The sequence below is a fragment of the Molothrus ater genome, chromosome 8 (assembly GCF_012460135.2).
Source record: "Molothrus ater isolate BHLD 08-10-18 breed brown headed cowbird chromosome 8, BPBGC_Mater_1.1, whole genome shotgun sequence".
Lineage (NCBI taxonomy): Eukaryota > Metazoa > Chordata > Aves > Passeriformes > Icteridae > Molothrus > Molothrus ater.
In genome coordinates, this window is record NC_050485.2 from 14,395,165 (window position 1) to 14,419,974 (window position 24,810).

Consider the following 24,810-nt stretch of genomic DNA (forward strand, 5'->3'; position numbering starts at 1 on the left):
TTGCTGCACACCAACTTGCAGAGTCTTTCCTCTGAATCTCTGTGGCACTACTGGCATTGAGGCCCTAAAAAAAGGAGGAAAAACAGTAAAACTCTTGAAGCTAAATGGTGAAGCTCAGCATGTCTGGATACTGGACCCATCCTGGTCTGTGGTTTGGCTGGTAGCCAGCCTCAGAGGTCACTGACACAAGGCTTTCCTCCCTACTTGTTTGTGGTGCTTTAACCCCAGACTCTTGCACCTGCTCCTTCTCCCCCCCAGTGACAGGATGGGAGTTGAAAGGGAAGGAGGGAGAAAACCTGTGGGTGGAAGAAAATCCAGTTTAATAGGGAAAACAAAAGCCCTGCATGTGAGCAAAGTAAAACAAGGAATGAATTCCCCACTTCCCATCCTCAGGCAGGTGTTCAGCCACTCCCAGCAGGAGACGGCAAGGAAAACAGACATCATCCCTCCAAGTGTCACCCTCTTCCTTCCTTTTTTCCCAGCTTTTTTATATTGCTGAGCATGGCACCGTGTGGTGTGGTCGTTTGAGGTCAGCATCTTGGCTGTGTCCTCTCGCAGCTCCTTGTGCACCCCCAGCCTCCTCAGTGCCAGAAGCAGAAAAGGCCTCGTTATGCTGTGCAAACACAGTTCAGCAATAAGGAAAACATCCTTGTATTGTCAGCCCTGCTTCCAGCACAAATCCAAATGTAGCTCTGGAGCAGCTACTATGAAGAATATGAGCTCTAATCCAGCCAAAGCCAGCACGTTTCTGTTCTGTGCTCCAAAACACAAGGAGCCTTTATGTCCTGTTTCTAGAAAGGAGCTTATATCCTGCATGGCAGTGGATGGAAATGCCAAGATTTGCTTTGTTTGTTACTTGGTATGTTAATATTTTAGAATCTCAATCTGAAAATGAAAATTAGAATATCCTAATTTTTCTTGTAATCAATGTTTAATGCATGTTTCATTAACGCAGCTTCACTTTATAAAAATTCTCAGTATTTTTTCTCAGAACAAAAACATAATAAGTGAGCTTGACAATACAGGATTTCTCCTTTCTGCACAAAATGACAAAGGTATATTTATTTTATTACCCAAATGGCTTTAGTGTTTACACTGCCATCATTATTGCGTATCTCTTGATAACTTTACCTCAAAAAATTCCAGCCACAGGGAAGGCTGTGCTGATCTTGTGACACTGCTATTCCAGCAGCACTGGCAGGGATGATGCTGTTCAGTAACAGGCTGAAGGTCACACAGGAGGAGAGTGGGGTGGCTCCTGGAGCTGAGCTGATGAGCAGGCAACCTCAGGTTTTTTCCTTCTAAAGGTTTTAGTCTTTAGAAATTAGTTCCTTTGAAATAAGAATGAATACAACCAGAATGACCTGTTCTGCTCCTTTTGTGTGTATGTGATGGGGAGGATTTTGTAGCACTGTCTACAGGCAGTGTGAACTCTGCTGCGTTTCTTTCACCTGAATTCAGAAGAGAATTATCAGGAACACATAGCTGAGTTCAGTTCAGTTGATTTATGATTAGGAATTCAAGAGAAGCAAATGTATTCATCAAATTTCCTAGGGACGTCTTGTCAGAGACTAATTCTAATCCACAAAATGATCTTAAATGGGAACAATGACTTTGCTGATTGTTGCTTTCTGCTGCCATTATTTTGAAAATGGAATCAAGAAAGAGTCTTGTATGTATGACCAGTATGTTCTGGCAGCAAGCATGTCAGATCTGTGCTACCCATTGTAGTTACTGTTATTTCATAATACTCCAATCCTCAAAGTTTTCCTTTTTGTTGGGCTTGGCAGGTGGTGGCAGAGCATGGGTGGCTTCTCATGCAACTGCCTACTTTTACAAAAAGTGTTGAGAAGAGATGAAAATTGTTCATTCAAATGTAGTAGGTCCTTTTGTGAACACTGTTCTTTTCTGTGCATAATTACATCTTATATAGAAAATGGCCACATTTCTAGTTTTCCATTGGGAAAAAAGTTTCCTCTTTGCACAAGTAAATAATAATGTCACTGATGGGTTAGGTACTATCTGTAGTCAAGGGGTATTTCCTGCAGCTAATACACACCCTGTAGTCTAAAGCATGCTCATCCAAACCCTACTAAATTACAAATATTTTGGCTGGTGAAGCTTTATTAAGTTGCATTAATAATTCATGGACCAAAACACTTGACTCTTTAGAATTTTTTTGTGGTGTGGGTTCTTTTAAGTCATACAAGAAACTCATTCAGAAGGCTAAATCTATGTAGTGATACTTTTGCCATAATGTCCTTGCAATACATAGAGTTTTCTCTTCAGAAAAAAAAGAATATTCTGCACAAGACTAAAACTTTCTGGTTTTAATAGGGCAACTTTAAAGATTTATTTTTTTAGTCAGCAATTTTAAAGATCTCCAGAGAGTGGCCTGTTTGAATTTTAAAACTAGTCCTCCTCTGGGCTCTAAATGATATTTAATATGCTAAGGAAGGGTTATTCTGCAAAATGTTCCTCTATTTGAACTTTGGTAGGCAGTTACAGTGTATGTCAAATTTTTCTTATCTCTGAAATGTGATGTGTGGAGACCATAGAAAATACAGTAGCAGAGGCATGTTTATCTCCTGCCTTGAAGTCAGGGGCCGTGGTTTGTGTAGACCATTGGGTAGGAGTTAAGGATACTTTACTGACACCTCTGAGTGGCTCCAATTATTTTTTTCCAAACCAGGTATAAAAACAGGTACAAAGCAAATGGCTCACTGAATTGCTGAGGGGTTTTGAGTTCCTGGCAGAGGCACTCTGTCTCTGTAGGTAAGCACTGGCTTGATGTGACCTTGAGCTTCTTAGGAGAGGAGTCTGTGACAAGCAGTATTCAATGTAGATATTATTACTAGACAAGCTGAATTCCTGGGTGCATTTTAAATTTTGTCAAAAAAATTAAATAGAAAGTTTTGCTGCCATTTGAAAAATGATCTTTATTATGCAGGGCCAGGTTGGTAGTCTTGCATGCCCCATGAAAAGCAAAGGATCCTTTGTACTTCTAGCCTGGCTGGAAACAAAAAATTCAATTTCTCTGGGCATTTTTTGGTCGTGCTATTGAATTGGGAAATATTCGATGTAATAAAGTGAAAAATGTATTTGACAGTTTTTGAAAAAAGTCCAGGGCTCTGTTGCTTTTATTAAGTAGCTGGAAGCCAAAGATTTTAATGTTGGGCTTGTAATATTTGTGGGGAGGAAAGTGGGAAGAGACACATCCATCAAACCTGTTAAGCCACTTAGGAGTGAGTTTGCACCTCTCCTTACAATTACCTCATTTGTTGTTATAATTGCCATCTTTAACAAATGGCTCTTGAAGGGCACCAAACCCCACAATACCAAATATAAATCTTACATCTTTCACTCCTTTTATTGATTTCTTAGATATTTTTTTCTAACTAGGTCCAGTTCCTGGTAGATGTTTTCAAAGAAGAGTTTTGAAGGGTTTTTATTTATAAAGATGGCAATCTTAGGCAGGCCTAATATAAAGCAAGGGTCTTGTTTTCATTTGTTTTTTCAAGTATTGAAGGTGGCTTTCATCTGTGCTGTGTGAGGCTTTGAATATGGTGTGAGATCACTTTCCATTTATTCAAAATCATTCTCGTGGCTGATGACTGCCATGCATAATGAAAGACTATGTTCATTTATCATCCATGGTAAATCATTGATCACAGAGGTGTCTTGTGGAGAAACCTAATCAAAGTTTTTCAGTTTTTCTGGTTGGTTAAACTCAGAACGGCATAGAAATGATTGCTCAGTTAGTTGGTTAAACATTTGGTTTATTAGGTGATACTCACAGACCGTTTCTAAGGTTTTTTTGTGGTTTACAGATGTGGTTTGTTGTTAAGGAGATTAAGGCAGATGGCAAAGGTAATTCTTATCCCTTGAAAAACACAAATACCATGTATTACTGTGAACTGTTATCCAGGTGTGGATATGCCACAAATGAATTTGATAGTAAATAACTGTCAATAATATATTTATATATCTTTGGATACAAAACCTAACCAGAGTTGTAAGTGAATTCAGTAGTCTGGAACCATTATGTAACAATTCTGCTTAGGCTATGTGCACTGATTAAGAATATGAAACTTTCTTTTTTCTTTTTTTTTTCTTTTAAGGAAACACCTTCAAATTAAAGAAAATGTGTCTGTTGTTGAGGGAAAGGAAATTATCATTAGTTCAGGTTCTGTCATGGATGGCTGGATGGCTTGAATGGCTTTACTAACATATCTGGTTAATTTTATTTCTTGTTATGACCTACCTGTTAGGAAAGACAAAGAAGGCAAACCATCTGTATCAGGAAAGGAATGATCATTCGGTAGTTCCAGCATAATTATGGATGAGGCATTTGAGTCAAATCCACATAACTCCTTTTCAAATGTTAAAAGCCTCATTTAGTTCAGTGGTTCCTACAGAGGATTTACTAAGGCGTCCCCATTTAGTTTCTCCAAGGCTAAAGGATCCTGAAACACTGGAGTCAACAAATTAGCTGGAAGTTTTATTATCTAAATCTGGGCAATGTCTCAGGGCTTTGTAGCTGTGACCTCTACTCTTTATGCCATCTACTGAGAGAGCATAGCAGTCCTTCTCTCTTAGAGGATAAATAAGAGCTGCAGTATGTTCTCTTATTGGCATCTGAATCTTAGTGCAGGGGATATAATGGTGACAGGAGAAAATAATTTGCAACTGATCCACTGAGATGGATTATTCTAATTAATATCATCTTTGAGACTGTCAATTTGCAGTTTTACAAGGGGATGGAAATGTATGTTGATTTGGATTCACTGCAAAAATTAAATTTCATTTTTCAGAGGTACTATTAATTCCATCTTTGAAATTGGATTACTTCTGTTTATGAGACTAGAATCAGATTATAGGTTCATATAAGTTAATCTTTTGGGCACTGTGCTATTATGACTTTTTTTTTTAATATTACAAATCACCTTTGGCCTAGGACATGCTTCTTTTTCCTGGTGTGTAGTCCTACATCTTTCTCTTCTGGTGCAGTCTGTCCCTGAGATGCACATATCATTTTCAACATTTTCATTTGAAATAAACTCGCATTTTTTTTTTTTTTTTGCCAAATTCTTTGTGCAGAAAAACTATTTTCTGCATATTTCTTCACATGGTCAGAGGCAATGTGATCACCAAACTTGGGGTAGAGGGAGAATTGTTTCCATTTCAGATGGATGGATATCACAGAGAAGGAGGAAAGGGATGGGGATTTAGTATTGCCTTCTTTTGTAGCCTCTGCAGTTTGCTGCTGCCACTCTCTCTTCTGCATTCTCCACCTTCCTGTCCCTTGACAAGTAACTATTTAGGCTTAATAGGGATGTGGAGCTCTATATGGAAGTGTTTGGGGAAAATGTAAATCCTGATATTATTGGCTTCTTGGCCTGAAGTTTTATGTCCTACCCTAAGACTTCTATGTAGGTTCTCTTTCTTCCCTTTCTGCTGCCTTAAATCTATTTTATTCTTAATCTTTGTTTATTGTGCAATTTGCTCCACCCTCACACACATTCACTTTATTTTTTCAAATGTATCCAACATTAAAAATTAGAGTGCTGTGTTAGTCTTATGAGTGACAGTCATATATTTGAAATGTCCCTTGGCTCCATAAGGTTGCACAAGAAACAGTTCTGGAAAATGTCCACAGAAAGTGTCTGTGATCTCTTTGACTAGAACAAACATGTATTAGTACCGTTTAACATTAGCAAAAACAATGAAAGAATGAATAAAGTCTCTCATACTGTACTTACTTTTTAGGTGCAAATGTGCTTAAGTAAAAAGGAAAAAGCCTTCTCACGAGGAATGAGAGATGTGTTTGTGCCTGTATGTTTTCACACAGAGGTCATTGTGGCTGACTTCACAAAGTGCAATGCACAATGCAGTTTGTTACTGGTGACCTCAAAAAAATCATCTGGGAAAGTACATTGCCAAAAAAAGATGTCAAGAAGACACGATGAAATAATCCTAGCTGAATTTAGCACTTATCCGTTAGGGATATGCTGTTTGCAAGCATTTCAGCAGTGCAGAGTGGCTTTACCTGTGCTTGTCTTTTCATACCATGTAATCAGAAGGATTTAGCTAATTCCATTCATACAGCACAATCCTGTTCATATTTTTGGTCTAGAGCCTAGACAGACACACTCATTTGGGTGAAAATCTGAATGCAAAAGGAGAATTCCTTTTTTTCCCTATTTACTTTGCAAAGAGGCTGCAATTAACACCATTTTTAGACCCCTTTGCGTGGTGTGCACTTAAGCCCAGGCCTGCTGATGCAGTGCCGTGCTTGGAGCTGTTCCTGGTGCTGGAATGGATCTTAGCCTGTCCTCTCCAGCCTTTGCTGCAAGGGTCCCACATTCACATCAGATCTTTTGCTTTGCTACAGGCAATATCTTATCCATGCTATTTTTATTTTCTATTTTTTCCTTTTTTTTTAATGGTATCTCTAATAAACATTAGTTTGTCTCAGAATTGAGTGATCATTTCTGAAACCATGAGCTGCACCTAAGCATTTCTCAAGGTTTCTCTGGTAACTCATGGCTTTTTTATTGCATCCATAAATATGTATTTGATCATTCACACTGCATATGGCAATATTGAGTGACCTCATTTGGACTTTGCTGAACTTCTGTATGTGTCACCACAGTGCTGCTTTCATAGGGTTTTCTGCAGTGGGTTGTTGTGCTTTCTTACCTAGAGGTGTGATACCGATGAGCAGCATGTGTGCATATCACATCTGCCTATTTAGGACACATGGTAGATGCTTTTGCTAAGATTATGGGATGCCACAACATGATCAACTTTTATCATATTGTAGCATTATAACTGTCAAATGTATATTCTGCAAGGCTTAAGGCCTTAACATGCACAAGTTTGAACTGGGGTGTCATAATGGCAGAGCAATTATTGCAAATTTTTTGCTTTCAGATATTTAAAAAAGAATTTGTTAAGGGAAGCTGAAGACTTGATTTTTATCTTTGCTGAAAAACTTAATGCAGTTTAAAAAACCAAGCTATGTTTGGCCATCAAGTTGTAGAATAATTGAGGCTGAAAAAGCCCTTTAGGATCTGTAAGACCAAACGTTAACCCATGTCTAAACCTCGGCACCACATCTACACAGCTTTAAGTACCTCCAGGGATGCTTACCCCACCGCTTCCTATGACAGCCTGTCCCAATGCCTGACCACAGTTTCAGTAAAGAATTTTTTCCTAATGCCCAATCTAACCCTTCCCTGGTGCAGTTTGAGGTTATTACCTCTGATCCTGTCACTTCTTACCTGGGAGAAGAGACCAACCCCCACCTCACTGCACCCTCTTTTCAGGGACCTGTAGAAGAGCATAAGGTCCTCCTGAGCCTCCTTTTCTCTGGCTAAACCTGCCCAGTTCCCACAGCAGTCTCCGTTGTGCTCCACTCCCTTCACCCGCTCCATTAGCCTTGTCTGGACTCGCTCCAGCACCTGAATGTCCCTCTTGTGTTGAGGGACAGAGAACTGGACACAGGATTCAAGGTGCAGTCTCACCATAATAGGTATTATCTGAGTGTGAGGTTATGGTGTTACATTAAAAGATTGTCCTTTGGAGTATCATCCACCTCTGTACTAAATTTTGAAAGAAACATGTTCCCCTTGTGGCGTGTTTGTCAGAGGTACAGGTAAGTGAAAATGTCCACGTGCACTGATGAGCTCTTGGCACAGCTCTTCCAGGAGATAGCACTCTGTGACTCTCTCCTCACATGCCTTTATTAGCAACACTTTAAGATAGAGGGTCTTAAGTCTGTAATATGGTATTTATAACCAGGGCAGGTGCAAATGTGTGTCAAAAAGTGAATAGAAAATGCTCAAAGAAAGCAAGAATCCCCACCAGTGCAGGTTGTACTTAAGCTTTGGTGTGGGATCTGCCAGCTCCTCTCAAGACTGTGAAGAAGGGTTTCTTTTTGATGTGAGGCAGCTTCTGATGTTTCATAATCAGAGGCAGAAGATGCATGGGTCAGTACCTGAGTACATGTGGACTTCACTTTTTTCTGACTAGTGGACAGTTATAATTAATTGAGCATTTTTTCCTTGACCAATAGCTTATGGCTGCTGACATGGGATCTGAATGAAACAAAACCTGAACAGTTTTTTCAAGTCAGTTATTTTATAGATAAGCAGTACCTCATATCCATCAGGGAGAAAGGCCAAAAGGGAGGTTTTGAAATATTATATGTATGGGGGTTTGAATCTTTTTTCTTACTGCAGATTTTTACTACATCTTTGGGTCTGATGGGAACATATTTTACATATTTTCTCACAAATGTTCTTCCTAATCCCTGAGTCAATGCTGGTGAGATGCACTTCTCATTGAACCATTAATTTATAAAACCAAAAGCGTATTAAAAGGCAGCATTTAGAGGAGGCCTGAGTACAAACATTGTGAAGGAGCAGATAACTTCTTCTCCTGACATTATCCCATCATTCAAGCTGAAGTTGTCAACCCTAATGAAAGGTGGTGATGCTGATTTGAGCATATTGCTTATGTGATGTGCAAGAGCTTTGGGAGATAAGGAATCCCTGGTGCTATCATTTATAATTAAAGTGTCCATCACTTTCCTCTGAAAAACTGCTTGACGAATAAATAATTAAAGATCTGATTCTGATACACTTAGTTGAAATGAGACTTGTGAGAACAGTTCAAAAGCAGCAAATGGAATTTCTTCAAAGTAAGGCTTCAAGATAAATAATAATATTACAATCTCAGTCAAAGCCAATTCTTGTTTGTTGAGGCAGGAGGGTATTCTGGTTTGTGTGCTTTAAAATCTAATCTCACAGGCATCTTAAACTTCCTGCTTGCAAACAATGCCTGATGATGTCTATCTAACCACAGTATAAACTGGTATTAAAATTAATGGCTATCTAACTGTTCCCTGCTTTTTCAGACAGCCAGAGCATAAGTTGTCTGTCTCATGGTTTGTGCAGCATGGAAGCTTTATAAAGTGCTATGTTACCTGAAGAGTTTATTTTACTTGCAGATATGCGTACTTCATACAGATTTTTTTCTTTGGTTGTTCCACTGAATTGATATTTAAAAGAATGGTTATGCTAGAACAATGTTTGTTTTCATAGTTTCTAAAATAATCAAAAGGTTTGAGGGGAAATTTTTTGAAATACGCATTATTTTACCTGCTTCCATTGTGTTCCAGTAATAACCATGCTCCCACTGGAGTGCAAATAACTTGCATATTGTGGAGCTGCAGTGTTGGCAGGGTTGGTTTGGTGCCTTGAGATTAACCTTTCACTGCCGCATGCGTATGTTTGTCATTTATCCCCTTTTCCTCAGGTGCAAAGAGGGCTACCAAGGAGTCCGCTGTGACCAATTTTTGCCGAAAACCGACTCAATCTTGTCAGATCCAAGTACGTCAAATGTTTTTCTTCTATTTCCAATCCATGCTGGAGGCTGCTCTTGCCATGTGAGATGACCCTTTGCCTGTAGTCAGACAGTCCCTGCTGGGGGCCACTGCAGATGTGTGTCTCAAACAGGGATGCTCTTGCTGGTAGGGTAAAACCACGTCATCCAGTCTCTGTTCTTGTGAAACGTGCTGCTCCAGCAGGGCACATGGTTCCTTATGGTTTGGAATAATACTGTCCCTGCTTAGAGCCAAAAGATTTGTGTTTCTCTACTTTTGAGTCAACAACAAATAAAATTACATAATCCAAAAGGAAACCTGGTATAGAGTGCAAAGTGGTTCCTTCAAAAGGAAATAAATGCACATTGTGTGGCACTGAAGAGATTATAATCTCCTTGAAAATAGATTATATCAGTTTACATGGAAGTTAATTATTTTTCACTTTGACAAGTCATTTGCTGTCTATTTGCATAAATAATAAATAATAAAGATGTACTTTCAGATAGTACTGTGGAGACAAAGTAACTTTCTACATGTCAGAATAACATCTGCATATATCTTCTCTTACTCCACTGTTTCTCTTTCTAAATTCTCTTGACTAAAAAAACTATGCCAAAAATATTATCCCAGATGAATTTTTGGAAGATCAATCCATTTAATTATGTTTATCTTACATTTTTAAATGAAGTGACGTACAACAAAGGGTCATATCCAATCTCTTGGTTTTGTTCATATACCTGGAAACTGTAGCATATTAAGTCTTCTGGTTTTGGGTACTCTTTAGATTAGATTTTAGTTGTTTTGGTTTTGGTTTTTTTTGGTTTGTTTTTTTTTTGAAGAGCAATGCTTGTTTTTCTAGTCTTTGTGCTTTTTAATTTATTTTCTTCTGTTTTTCCATGTGAAAACCTGTTTCCAAAGGCACCTGTTGCTTTGTAGTTCTCTGTGTTGTATAGCTCCCATTTTGGTTTGCTTTGTGTTTGGTTTATTTTCTCCTTAGCTTGACCTTTAATGGTAAAGTGCAGAGCTTGTAGTGAATAGGCAGATTGTACCTCAGCCAAGTTGTATGTGCATGTGTCAGTACAGAAGCTGTGTATATGTCAAAGAAAAAGGTAGTTTGTATCCTGTGAATCTGGGAAAGGACAGATGATGAACAGCCTGGCAGGGTGGTACCTGTCTGACCTGGTTTTCACAGGGGACTCTGGCTTTACTCTCTCAACAGTAGAGGTTAAATCCATGCAGATCCAACACAAAGCCCCAAAAAGGCTCCCGGATTGGGCTGCATCTAACAAGACCAAAATTCCCACAGTCTTTATCTAGTGCAGACAGTATTTTTTTCTTTCTTCATGTTGGTTGCACAGACTTGCTTCTCTTTTTTAGGAGATGCATACTCAAGTTGGGTTCTGGCTGGATTGTTTCCAGAGCATTTTTCAGCCACATGATAGTGAGGCTAAGTGCTGCTGAAACAGCCTTTTTATACCTTCTGAAAACAAAAACTACTTTTTTCTTTTTATTTTGTTGAGATTTTCTTTCAAAATTGTATTATTTAGAGTATGTACAGAGGAGGGGCTTTGGCTTGACATTGTCATGGGTCCACTGGGCACACCTGTGGCCCAAAAAGAGCCTCTCTTTTAGTATGAATGAAGAAGGTTAACATGAGTTAGGTATGTTTCTAGTCAGTTTTAAAATTTATCTTGTATTTGAGCCTTGTCTGTTTTCAAAAGAGGAAAAGACAGGACCAGTTCAGGTCCATTTCTGTGTGCTGGCATAATGTGATATACCTCAGTGTGTGTGTGTGTGTGTGCACATGCACTTGTTCTAAGGATGTCAAGCCTGGAAGGAAGATAATTGAACTTCCTGCTGCAGCTGGACAGTAACAACACTTTGTTCAGGAGTTAAATCAGTTATCTTCCTTCTGGTGAGAGGAAAAAAAAGTAATATCATGCTGATAAGTAACACTCAGTAGCAGAAGTGTTTGTTATTTGCATAACCTGAGGAGTGTAAAAAGTATTTGACACAGTAGTCAAGCACAGTATTATCATCTTCAAAGGCTCTGGGTTTGCACTGCCAAAACTTAGGTTTGTGGTTGAATGTGTTTGGATTAGAAAGAGAATGGCTGAAGGGTGAATTTGGAGGTGGCTTCAGAAAGAAGCGATTTTTTAAATGCAACACTAAATTTCTGAAATCTGGAAAATGCGATGAGGACTCTTTTGGCTAGGCTGCATGGAGCCAGCACTGGCTGGTGTCAGTCAAGCTTTGTGAACAAGTCCAGCACATTTGAGTTTCATGGGATTGCTTAGGGTGTTCTGGTGTGAATGTGCTGTTGGTGACACATCTGCTAACATTTAGCTTATTTGAAGTTTGCATGCATGAAGTACTGAAGCAATGTTTTTGTCTTACCTTGCCTGTGATACCACAGGTTGTATTTTCAGAATATACCCTTGTCATGACTGGGAAGTGAATCTGTGCCAGTCACTTGATAAATAGCAACAATTTTGTTATAAAGTTGTTACTTATGTACATGGGCCAAAGCATCTTGATTTTTTTTTTTGTCATTGTTTTTTAAATGGCCTGCTAAAACAAATCAAGCTTGTTCAGTGTAGCTATTATCTGCGTATTATTTTCATAGTGGAAAATAGTGTGTTATGGCCCTGCAATACTTTTAATACCAGCTTCTTACTTCATTCTAGATGTATGCTAGGCAGGTCTTGGCTTTGCATCACAGATATTAATACAAATTATGTATTGCTTAATATGGATTAATGCATGCCTAGATCACATATATGTAGTTTAATTCAAGTAACTGATGAAGGTATTTAAGATGATTCTGTTTTCAGGAAACACTTCTTGAAACTACTAGATGGTGTTTCAAAGTTCCTGAATTGGCATCCGTGGTTTCTTGCAGTCAGATCTGCCACCTGCTACCTTCCTTCAGCTCAAAGATAGGAATAAAGTCCTAAGAAAAAAAAATTAAAACACACACAGGTACCACTGTCAAAACACTCCAGGCAGAGTCTCTGTGACTGGGCCTTTATGCATCACAGGTGTAACAGCTTCCACTTCCCTTAATATCTCTACTCTTGGCAAGGTTTTCTGGCTATAAGAGAAAGTTGTTGAAAAAGAATCCAAAACAGTCCATACACGAGTAGCTTGAGAAGTTTGGTAATCTTGAAATATGAGAGAAACTTGCCTAAAACATGGGAGCCTAACAAAACAATAATGTCAGCAATAGGGCAAAAGACTGCATGGCAAAGCCACCCAGGCTCACAGGCTCTGTCAAGAGGAGAAAATCTGTCAGCCATGCTAACAGTGTGCAGGAAGTCCCTGAACTCTCTCAGTCATCTTCTCCATTATATGGAGGAAATAATAATGGGATAAAAAGAACAGAAACAGTAGTCACATGCTGAAAGGAAACTATATTTAGAATATTACTTCAGCTTTCTTTGTCTGGGCTACATCCTCTGTAAATACAGCTAACACCAATGGTAGAACACTTCTATTTTCAGCATTTTAAGTACAACCTTAATATAACTTTATGCACAAGAAATTTTTCTGTAGTCCTATGTGTATCTGTAGGGTTGGGAACTTATGACATAAATTGTTGAAATGTTCTCCTGTATTATGCTTTATTGTGTTCTGGAGCAGACCTGTGTAGCCCAATGACTCCTGAAAGGTAATTTGTATGTAGGCTGCAGATATTTCTTTTAATCTGCTTTTTTACTGAGGCAAAGTAAAGCCTTTAGAGCTTTGACTGTTCTGTAGGCATAGTCCAAAGTGGGGAATGAGACATTGAAAATGAGTTTATCCCCTAACCTCATTTTACCAAATTGTTCCTTTTTACCTACAAGTATTTTGTTCTTAGCATTGGAAACTACTTTTCTATGTAAACTGTGTATTTCAATTTTACAGTGTTCAGTATTATTTTTTTCTTCATCATATTAACATTCCCATTTGACTCAGAAGCTTGAGTAAAGAGGGATCCCCTGTCAAATATTGGGGATGTTATCCAATCCTTCTGCAGAATTAACGCATTATTTCCTAGAAGAATAAAAGTGGGCTGGAAAGCTTATAGATTACCAGACCATGCTCCTGCTGTTGCAGTCAGCCCCATCACATAATTTCTTCAGTAACCTGATCATACTTCACTCATAATCTGTGTGAACCAGCCACCAGAAACAGGGTTTGTTTGGCATCCCTGCTCTGAGGATTTCAAGAATTTTCAGCTTCAAGACAAAACTTACAGCAAAATGTGTCAATTTTTTGTGCTTTGTTAAAATGCTTCACTTCAACTTTGATTTTTTTTTTCTCTTGGTTTCCATGTTGTTATGTTTGAACTTTGTTAAACTGGCTTTTTCAAATGTCAAAAGTCTTCTTCCTACTGAGTGAGCCATAGCCTGTGGTCTTAGAGCACTTTAACCTGTGACAACATGGCACACGTTTCTCTTTGAATCTCATCAAAGAGAAACCTGCAAGTGTCATACCTGGAACCTGCAGTTGCTCGTTCTTAGATTACTGTAGCAAAGGATCAAACTCCCTCTTCTGGAAGACCGGGACTGTTGATAAGAAAAACAACTATAGCTAGGTTACAAATGAAAAAATGTCTTTCCAAAAATGTATTAAAAACCCCAAGACCCCCACTAATGTTCTCAAAAAAAAAAAAAAAAAAGCTCCCCAAGAAAATCTTAGGCATTTCATTTTATTTTTTATTCCTCCTATCTAGTTTTGTGTATGTGAGATCATAGGATAATTTATGTTGAAGGAGAAGTCTGGAGAACTCAGGAAGTTCAGCCTCCTGCTTTGAGCAGACATGGCTTTGAAGTCTGTGCTACTGCACTGGACACCACAAAGGTTTTTTGCAAAGGGACTCTTATCAAATAGAGGATAAGGAGCATCAACATTGTGAAATATTTCTAAAATGTATGTATTTAAATTATTGGAAAATATAATGAAACTTGTGCTCCTCACCGAATGACTGATTTTCTAGGGCCTGAATAATTTTTTTGTTAAATCTACTTAACCTTTCTGAATTAGTCAGAGTTCCTTCTGAATTTACTTTTTTCTCCTATTTTGATTTCTAGAAGGTATAGAAGAAAATAAGATTTTGCTGTTGGAAGGACTTCAAAGGTTGCATGAAAATAGGGGCAATTAGGAGTGGGAGACTCCCCAGAGGTGGATATATCTGAGTTTTGTGGAGGAAAAGTCCTTCTTAAGCAGATTTAACATGGGACTTACTTAATCCCAGACAGAACTTTTGAAATCTAGATCAAAGTCTAAATTTTGTGGCTTAACTTAGTCTAAAAAACAAAAGGTTTTAAGTCCCTCTGCATTAATTTTTTCATCTGTTCCAGACTTTTTTTTTTCAGAAAAAGCATATGAAGAGAGAGCTTGTAGACCAAACTTTTTATAGTGGCTGTCATTTTATCAAACTAATGGCAGAATGCCACGCCACCAGTGTGTTCACAAAAAAACATTAACTTTGCTCTAGGATGTTAAGCTTTTACAAAAGTTAAATAATCAAAAGGTGGTATTCTATTGGCTTGTATAATTAGGTTTTAAGAGCAAAAGATGAGGTGACTACAGTCAAGGGAAGTCCCCCAAAAAAGACAAAGCAGTAGAAGATCTGTTAGTCTCCATCAAGTGGATTGGATGTTTCTCTCAACTGCAGTCTCTTCATAAAGGTGTGTAACAGAGTTCCTCCAGTTCAAATGCATCACAAATCAACCTAGATGAGTCCTGATGCATTAATGGATTGAAAGGAAGGAATTGCTTTAATTGAAATAGTAATAAAGAAGAAAGGCAACACAGTCTCTCCAGAAGTTTCAATAAGTTTAACTGTAGGTGAGAAAAAATGCCTCAAATGAGAGACAGACTGAGGAATATGAAACATCAGCAAGGTAAAATAAGAAAAGATATCCCTGAGGCAATGAGGGACATTTTTTCCCTCCTCTTTGATCATCAGGCATGTAAAGACCTTGGGATATGGTCAATAAAAGATGATGTGTTTTCAAATCTGAGTTGTGTGGAAGCTGTAAAATTTTACATTCTGTGAGTAGTATGAAACATCTTGATTTGTTTTGTTGCTGGTTTTGTTTTCTTTTCCTTAAAATAAGAACTTAGGCTTTATTCTGCAGAGCTGGAATGGAATGTTCCAAACTAGAAGTGTGACATTAACAAAGGTTCAGTAAAAGTGTTCACCAGTGATAACTGGAAACGTGAATGTGTTCGTTATCAGAATGTCCTGAAACATTAAAGTCAAAGAGAGATTAATTGAAGTCACAGATTTGCCACTAATGCCATGGGGAAAGAAAATCAGTGGCAGTTTTGATAATGTTATTTCTTAAAATCCTAAAAGCAAAATTTAAATTCGTAGGAAGCACCTAATAATATTTGATTCTATGGATAAGCTAACAGTGACTTGTCCAGGAACGTGCAGTATAGATGGTTTTGAGTAATTTTTTTCATTTCCTGTTTTCTCTGTCAGTACTGCCAAATAGATTTTCAAAATCAGAAGGATATTGGGAATCCTCATTTTTCTAATGGGGGGGGAGAGTTTTTGAATTTTGTGTTGCTCTTCTCAAGTCAAAACAGAAAAAAAAAGTGCGTTCATGTGAGTGCTGTTGCCAAATATTAGGCTGAATTGCTTTCATTACTTTTGTGTGCATAACAGAGATGGTTTGTCCCTACTTTCTTTGAATTGCCAGTCCTTTTGGAAAAAAAAAACAAACCAGCAGTGGGTTTGCACAATGACTCCCTCAACCTTCTGACTTTCTGTCCAGAAATATTAGTAAGGGGGTTACAATTTATTTCCATTTAATATTTCAGTTTTAAATTACATGTCAGCCTTTGCTAAATCGATGTAAATATTTATTTAGGAATTACCTGAAATAACATTAAAATAAAAAGTCATACAGTTTTATTTGGAAAGATAGAAAAAAATCAATCTGAATTAGACCGAAATTCTTACATTAGTTTTAAAGAAGCATTAGTTCCTTATTCTTCTCTGTTCATCTCTTCTCCTGGAGGACAAGAATGTATTGGCATCTGGTTACTCAACATTGTTTTATTTTCAAAACTTTTAATTTGAATTATTCAATTATGTCTGGTTTTGCTGTGGCTTTTACACCATAGATGGTCTTCTGGAATTCAGCTTGTGCAGGCTGCATCTTTGTAGATATTCTTACTAAGCAGCTGGAATCAGGCAAATGCAGTATCTTTGACAGCAGGCAAAAAAACTCCAAACAAACCAAAAAACCATTTGTTTCCTCCTTCTTCTTCAAAAATTGCATGTATGTAGAAGGATAATAATGAAATTGAACAAGTCATTTTATATGGAGTCAGTACAAATCCTAAGGAAGAAAGAAAGTGGGATCTCTAGCAATAGAAATCCCAGCCAACAAGAAGTTTTCACCAGCATGTCTTTCTGTAAGCCGTGGTTGCTATAAACAAAAAGGAAATGAAAGCCACCTCATGCAGGGGAGTTTAAAGGCCGCCTTTCCAAACTACCATTCATCTGTGAAATGTGGGACTCGTGTCTAGTTAAGGAATTTCTAGATCTTTGTGTAGTGATTTTTGCAGTTGTATTTTAGGGCTGTTGACCCTCTGCTGGTGGAGTCTCTCAGCTAGGGCTGGTTTCCCAGGAGCCCAGCAGATGGCTGTGCACGGAGGGTGCAGTGTTACTCAAGGACCGCGGCCGGGCATCGCCGCTCCCGCTCCGCCACCAGCCGGGAGCGTCCCGGGGCCGCCGTGAGAGGCGGTGCAGCTCTCCCAAAACAGGCACCTCCTGAGGTGATGAGCCTCTGAAACAGCCACTCCTCCTGTCCCTCTTGCAAACACATTGTGATTTCCCAAATCTGCTGTTGGCCATTCTGTGGCCGTGCAAGTACAAATACAGTTGAAGTCTATGTTCTGTGACACCCTGGAAGTCCCTTATTTCGCCTGTTACCCTCAGTAACTAACTCTTCTGACTTGTGTGCTCTTTACTGACAACATGTTACTGTTGGTGTCAATCTCCCGTGGACTTTTGGAAGGACTTTCCTGATTTTGCGTGGATGGATAAGGTGCAATCACTGACTTGTCAGATCATATTTTTGGACCTCCTAGGAGAAAAATTCAGCAGTGTAGTGACCATAGTTCATGTTCAGGGAGAAAAATGTAAGGAAAGATGGGCCATCATGAAATGACATATAGGAAAATTGCACAAAACATGACTGTAACTTAGCTGAAAACATTCATTTTGTCAAGTTCTTGTCTTTGTAAATTAGCTGCTCAGTTGTCCAAGAGGATCTTACTTTAGCAATACTATTTCACTTTACATCACAATTCTGATGTTGAGTTCTTCATGGCTGGTTGAGATGGCATGGTATAGGTTTCTTTAAGATGTTGTTCCCTGTTGCAGAAGCTAGTAAGGACACATTGGAGAAAAGAGATGGGATTCTCTTATTGGCAGTTAATGCTGTCTTTGAATGTGTCTGTGTTAAATCTTAGTCTGAATCAAATGTTTTGCCATCTCCTGTGAGTTGTTCTGCATTAAATGATCCTAGTAAAAAATGCAGTAAGGTGGGGGCATGTGCTGTGGGGTTCCTCATGTTGTGATCTGTCCAGAGTACAGTTTTATGACTGTAAGTAGTAAACAGCAGGAAGATCAATTCTGCACTGCACCAGCACAAAGCTGAGGATCAGTCCAATGCACACTCACTGCCTTGAGAGTAAAAACATTAAGAGGCTCATATGTGAGAGCTAAAATTTCTTCCAAGAGCATTTCTGCTGAGTGTTCTGTTCATCTTTCAAAATGAATACCTCAGAAGAGCCTCTGTGCTCTTAGCTGATCTTCACTCTTTGCATTAAGTCCTTACTCCACTACAAGGATGCTCAATAAGGCAATTATTGTTGTTAGACTTTTCACTTTGCTTAGAGCTTCTATCAGTGTTGATTCAGCTAATTTGAACAATCTCTGCTCATGAAGGAAAACCAGGAATAAGTATCATTCAAAGTTAAAGTAGTGAGTGCTCTGTGTTGCTGTGAAGACCAGATTCTGCGAGGGCAATGTGTGTATGTACATACCTGCCTACAAGAATAGCAATCTTACTGGAAACATTATAGGTCAGTATTACTATGAGTTTGATTACCACATCAAAGTTATAATCTTTTGCTAAGAATAAAAACAGTACTGAGACTCCTGAAGGCATTTTCAGGCTCATTTCTTAGGCCTAATATAAAACACTTATATTTAGCAACAGGGAACAGCCACTTCTGGTTAAAACTTTACTGTGCAAGCCCAGCAATTTGTGTAATTATAATTTCCTGGATCAGAAAGATCAAATGATAGAATCTTGATCTCACTGGGACTGGTTTGTTAATGAATCCTTCAAGGTGGCATTGTCCTCACATGACTTTTATGCCACGTGTGACTGCTGTTTTCTAGTGGGTTTTGTATCAACCATTAGGGAGTCAGAATTGTCAGCCATGAGCATATGTATTCATACTCTTCAGTGATAAATTTGCTCATGGCAGGAATTTCTTTAATACAAACCAGATCAGTGTTGTCCCAGAAGCAAACCAAAGAGCAGCCTGGAAGAGGCAGTTCTTGATGAGGCCATGCTTGGAGGACCAGATTCACTTCCAGCCATTTCAGTGAGCACCCTGCTCTCAGAGGCCCTGACTCTTTGCTCTCACTGCAAGTACCTGTTTGCTCTAGAGGAAAAATACAATTGTTTGCTGCCATCAACAGTCAGAAGTTAATAAGGGGCCTGGGAGACAGAAAGCTCTTTTCTCTTGTGACTTCTGCACACAGCCTGAGTAACAGGTTTGACAATCCAGCTCTGGACGGTCATCCCAAGAAACGGTACTGAAACACAGAACAAGTAACAGCCAAAGCCCTGCCTGTCATTGCCCATTGCCTTTCTGCAAGTAATTCTGCTCTTTGACCTTGTCTTCCCCAAACATTTTAACACCTCAGCTGAGTTAGCAAGAGGAGAAGATTTGAGTGTATTACATATGCTGCTAAGGTACCAGATTGTTTGGTTTTTTAATTGTTTACCTTCTATCCCAACATATATACTTTATGTCCCTGCCCGTTTGTGAGGGGCTTTTTCCTTCAGCATCTGAATTATATTTCTATTAGTGAGTTTTCTCTCTCTGCCAGTCTTTGCTTCCACTCAGTATTTGCCATGTGCTTTTCTGTGATTCCTTCCCACACTGTCACTGCACATGGCCTCTGCTCCCTCTCTGACACCAAGATTTGACTCCTCTGTGTCCAGTCTTCCAGATGAATGCCTTAATCACAAACAGCTTTTCACAGCCTGTCTGGTCTGTCTCATCTAGGCTACCCTTTGGTCCTTATCTGAAATGTTTACTTTTTTGTTCCAGAATGGAATAAAAAAATATAATTTACAGTTTAATTTAGTATCCTAAATGTTTACAATGAACAGATGTCCACATTTCGTTTTGTTTCCAAAGGAGTTGGCTCCAATTATCTCTGAAGATACAGGGAGAGGTTAATACCTAATGCTTATCAGGAGAAAATATCCACTGTGTGGGCTGCTTGTGAAAAGCAGCATCTAAATTTAACTTGGATTCTTGTTTTGTTTGCTTTTAGTAAAACTGATTTTTTTCTTGAAAAAAAGGTTGCATTTTCAATACAGACTGGTTTTATGTGTCTCGACAGTGCTATTATTGTGAAAGCTTTTTCAGGTTCAGAAGGAACCTTATCTGGTACAGAAAAAAAAGCCCAGAATTATCAGAGAACAGAATACTTGTCCATGATAGGTGAAAGACAGGTTCGAGTCCTTGACCTGATTTTGCTCTCTTGCAGGTGAATGCCTAGAACACAGCACCAGAAAAGGGAGTGGGTCAGTCACTGTCTTTTTTGGGCTTGGTGGTTTTAGATTTTTTTTTGCTTTTTTTAAGCTTTTTCTGCTATTTCCCAGCCAGCTGTAGTGTTGAATTGGTAAGCTTGAAATTTCTACTGTAGTGAATAGTGTATTTTTGTAGTATAACCCTACCGTAGACAAAGCACAACACAGAATTTTGCTTTAATACTCATCTATATTATAGAAGGTGCTAGAGTTTACAAAATGTTAAGATAATGACTTAGGTCTCAATCTTGAAAAAAAAAATACTGGTGAATATAGTTTCTCAGATAAATACTAAGATAGTGAGCAGATTTGAAGCATCCAGCTGAATTTTTTGCTTTAACTTGTGTTTTACATCATAAATTTGCTCTTTTCTTGATAATGAGGTAACCTAGTGCATTTTAACTCTGGATTTAATGAGTCCTTCTGAAAAGGCTTTTTCTAGAAGCTGAGCAGCTCTAATGTGGGAGCCTGGCTCCTGCCTGGTGGAGGAGCTGTCCCTGAAAGGCTCTATCTGCGTCTGGCAGACAGTGCAGTGCACTGATGGGGGGAAAGAGTGTCCTTTTCAAGGAGCTTCTTGGTCTGTGGACATGAGCAGTTGTAAATCTAAATATGTATATATGTTAATATTATATAAAAGCAAAAAGTATTTTTGTTTCTGTGAAGACTTTGTGTTCCAGTCTGATCTAGCTGTCTTTGACAGTTTGGTCTCCTATTAATGCTGTATTAATTTACTGTCTTTATCAGTCTCCATGTTTTAAGCAACCCTTGTGGTCAGGATTTGTTTAGTGTTCCATAAATATTTGAAGATTTAAACGTTTTTAAAGCCTTAAAATACAATTGGTACACTTCTGGAGAAGAGATTACTTATTTCAGAAGAAACTGGGTTAAGCCATATGTGTAGATGTCCAGAGAACTCCAAATAAAAAAGCTGCTCACCAATGCCATTCTCAGTAATTTATTATTAATTTTATTGGCATTGGAAACATGGTGACTAAAGCCTGGGGAAAAGGGAGCTCAGGAGAGGCCTTATCATTCTACAACTCCCTGAATGGAGGCTGTAGACAGGTGGGGTTGGTCTCTTCTTCCAAGTAACAACACAAGAGGAAACGGCCTCGGTTGTGACAGGGGAGGTTTAGGCTGTGTTTAGGTTGGTTCTTCACCAGAAGGGTGGTCAGGATGTCCAGGGAAGTGGTGGAATCACCATACCTGGAGGTATTAAAAAGACATCTGGAGGTGGCACTTGGGGACACGGTGTAGCAGTATTGGGTTATTGACAGTACTGGGTTAGTGGTTGGGCTCCATCTTGAAGGTCTTTTCCAAACGAAATGCTCTGGTGCCTGTGTCATTCTGAGGGGCAATGTTACTGTGTGAGTTTGGAAGTAGAAGATGACAAGCTGGGCCCTGTTGGGGTGGTGATAAGGACACTTCCTTAAGGTGTCAACAACTATAATGGTTGTTGGTAAATATAGAGATGCATCTGCTTGGGGAGATCATGACCCATTTCAGTTGGTTCTTGCCTTATGAGCTTTCTGTGCCTTTGGAGGTACATTCAGGGTAACCTATTTCTCCCTCTAGGACTTCTGCTTTCCTCAATCCTGTGTTAGTCAGAAAGCTCTTACCAGAAGCTGTTGTGATAGCAGCAAAGGCTCTGCCTGATTTTTCATACCACCCTGCATATGTATGAATAAAGATAATCTTAACTTTCCTATGTATAAATGGGCGAGATGTATTTTTCCTGCCCCATCAGAGACTAATTAGAATCTGGCAAATTGAGAAAAAGGCAAATTTAGATGTTAAAAGGTGATATTATAGAGAAGATTAAGTCTTCTAACTATTTAGAAGCTCCAATAAGACAACCTGAAGAAGACTCCAAGTCATAGCTGCTCAATGTCTGTGTCTGCTCCTTAGCACAGGGAAATTATTCAGTATCTGCTGGGGCAGATCTGCACTGAGAGCAGGGACATCAACCCTGCTGTGTTGGCAAAACATCACAAATCCTGAAATGCTCAGCTGAACTCAGTGACTTGGAAGCATCCCAAAGTTGACTGCTGGAATTCAGCACGTATGAAAATGAATTTTTTTTCCTATTTCTTTTTATTTTTTAACTATAAGAGAAAACAAAAAAAGAAAAGGAAGATGGCAAGAAAACTTTTATATATGTAAAATTTAGACTATATATATTTAGTCTTGGGCTAGGTTGAACTAGACCTTATTTAGCTTTTTCATTTGGGACACTTTAGGTGTATCTCAAGTGAATGAAATAATGCAACATTAGCAATCTGCCTCTTGGGTCAATAGTGCTCAATATTTACAAAATCTTTCTAAAATTCAGCAGAATTTTAATAGTTAACCTCTTATTCTTATATCACACAAAATTCAGACCTTTCTATGCTCCCCTGCTGCTCAGCATCTTCAAGATGGACAAGGTGGATGAGATTTTTTAAAAAGTGCTTTTGTGGTTTTTCATTGCTCTTACTGTTTTAAAGTTTTTTTCTATGTACTATCCAATTAGTTTTTGCTCAAGTGAAGAGACTTGCTAAAATGAATTCTAAATGAGCCTTTGCTTGCCCAGAATAAGACCTCAAAGTCTCCTGTATGTTTTAGCTTCCTAGCTGAGTTTGTCCTGAAAATGAAAATTCCTGAAGCTTGAAGTCAGAAAGAGATTTACTAAGATAGAATGAGACTTACTTAAACCTTAAAATAAAAATTACTCATGTATAGAGGGGTCAAAAATAAAAAGGTATTAAAACAGGCTTTCTCTTCCCTGCCTTCCAGTCATGACCCTAAATCAAGTGGTTTGAAACAACCAGGCTGAGTTCTTCCCATTTTGATCTTTTATATAAAAATGTTCCTTCTTATGTGCTGACATAAACCAAAACTTTTAGTAGTCACAGCTCATCTTTACAATGTGCTTTACCTTCAACAACCCTTCATTGGCTGACAAGTTGCCTGTCAGAGCTTCAGTCTTAAGAATTACTCCACTAAAATCACTCCAGAGATTCTCCAGTTTGATTAATCTGAGTAACACCTACACATTTTTCACTGCAAAAAATGTGTCTACTTTGCTTAATGAAAATTGGTCAGTTTTAGGGAGAAAACCTAATGTGGATAACTTGGAATCCTTTGCCAACATCTACATGTGCTGAAAACCATTTAAAGTTGATTGCCAGGGGAGAATTTGAATAAATTTGTTTTAAGGGATAGGAAGTGCACATTGAAAATTTATGACACGTACCTTCTGTTCTAGCTGCTGTGGGCTTTTGCTTTTTCTCTACAGTCAGTGTCTCTTTACAGCATAGTAGTGTCCTCAGCCCAAAATACAGGAAGAACAATATGAACGCAATTCACGCCTAAATATCCTTCAGTGCCTGCAGAGATTGGAGCTGACAAATAGTTTGGAGAGCAGGATGGCAGATGGCCTGTCTGAGCATAAGAAAGAGCAGCAGCAAAGGAACTATTATTGCCAAGAGTGATAGTAAAGTTTAAAAAGTAGTAAATGGAACTATGTACTAGGCATTAGCTAAGAGATTCTTCAGTTGTGTGATCAGAGAACAAACTAATATTACTGCCTAACCACATCTTATTTTATTCTTTATACAAAATCCCTTACCAGCAGATTATATGTGGTAGGAGTAGATAAATATTTCAGCAGTACAGGGTTGGCTCAAAAACCTCCAAACCAAGTCGGGAATACAAGCACTATGTTTTAAGCTGAGTTTTGTGGGGGTTTAATTGTGTCAGACAGTGGAGCAGCAGGGCTGGAAGGCCAGGAGGAGCAGGAGGAAAATCATTCTCAGTGTGATTGATGTGAGCAAACTTGGTGTTCAGGTCTGCAGGGCCCTGTCTGCTATTGCTGCCTTGGGCTCAGGGTCAGGATCTGGCTCTGGGGTCAGGCACATTACTGAGCAGGGACTTGGGGATGCTCTGAGGTTGCTGAGTGTCTTAAATTGCTGGCCATAAAAAGCTAGAAGTGAAAGAAAAGTTAGAATAGACACAGCTGCTTGATCAATGCCCTGGAATGTTAATCCCTAGATGATGACCACAGGGTGCCCTGATTTAGATCTGCTCTTCCCTAGTGCATGGTAAATTCAAAATGCCATTTACTGCCAGAGTTGTTAATGAGAGCTGTGTTCAGACAAGGCTGGCTTTTGGTACTGATTTTCAATCAAGAATTCAATTCAGAGCTCTCCTCTATACCATTATTTTTATTTCAGTGGTTTTGATTGATAAAGACTAAAAAGCAATTGCATGAAGTTGTCAGATTTGAGTGGGACTGCTTTGGTCATTCATTTTGGTCTCTTGTTAGTGACAAAAAAGGCATACACAGAGGGGTTTTCTTTTGGGCAGAGTGTGGTATTTACACTGTAAAAATGAGATGTCAGAATAACTGAGGTGACTGGGAAGCAGCAGTGTGTGCATCCTGCAACAGTGACTGTGTGTAAGAACTGAGGATGTTTTGTGTGCAGAGTGGGATGTGCTGAGATTCTGACATTGATACATATCTGGTTTTTTATTGTTACACAAACTGACTGACACAGGAACTACTTTTTTATTGATAGCAATTCAGAA

General features: G+C 38.7%; 1 protein-coding gene across 3 annotated transcripts in view; it reads left to right on the forward strand.

Moving 5' to 3' along the window:
• Positions 1-24,810, forward strand: part of NRG3 (neuregulin 3) — a 394,400-nt gene that overhangs the window by 277,523 nt on the left and 92,067 nt on the right. For all 3 annotated transcript variants that reach the window (XM_054515517.1, XM_036385191.2, XM_036385192.2), the window contains exon 3: positions 9,325-9,398. In XM_054515517.1, the coding sequence (XP_054371492.1) occupies positions 9,325-9,398 (74 nt within the window). The remainder of the gene's footprint in view (positions 1-9,324; positions 9,399-24,810) is intronic.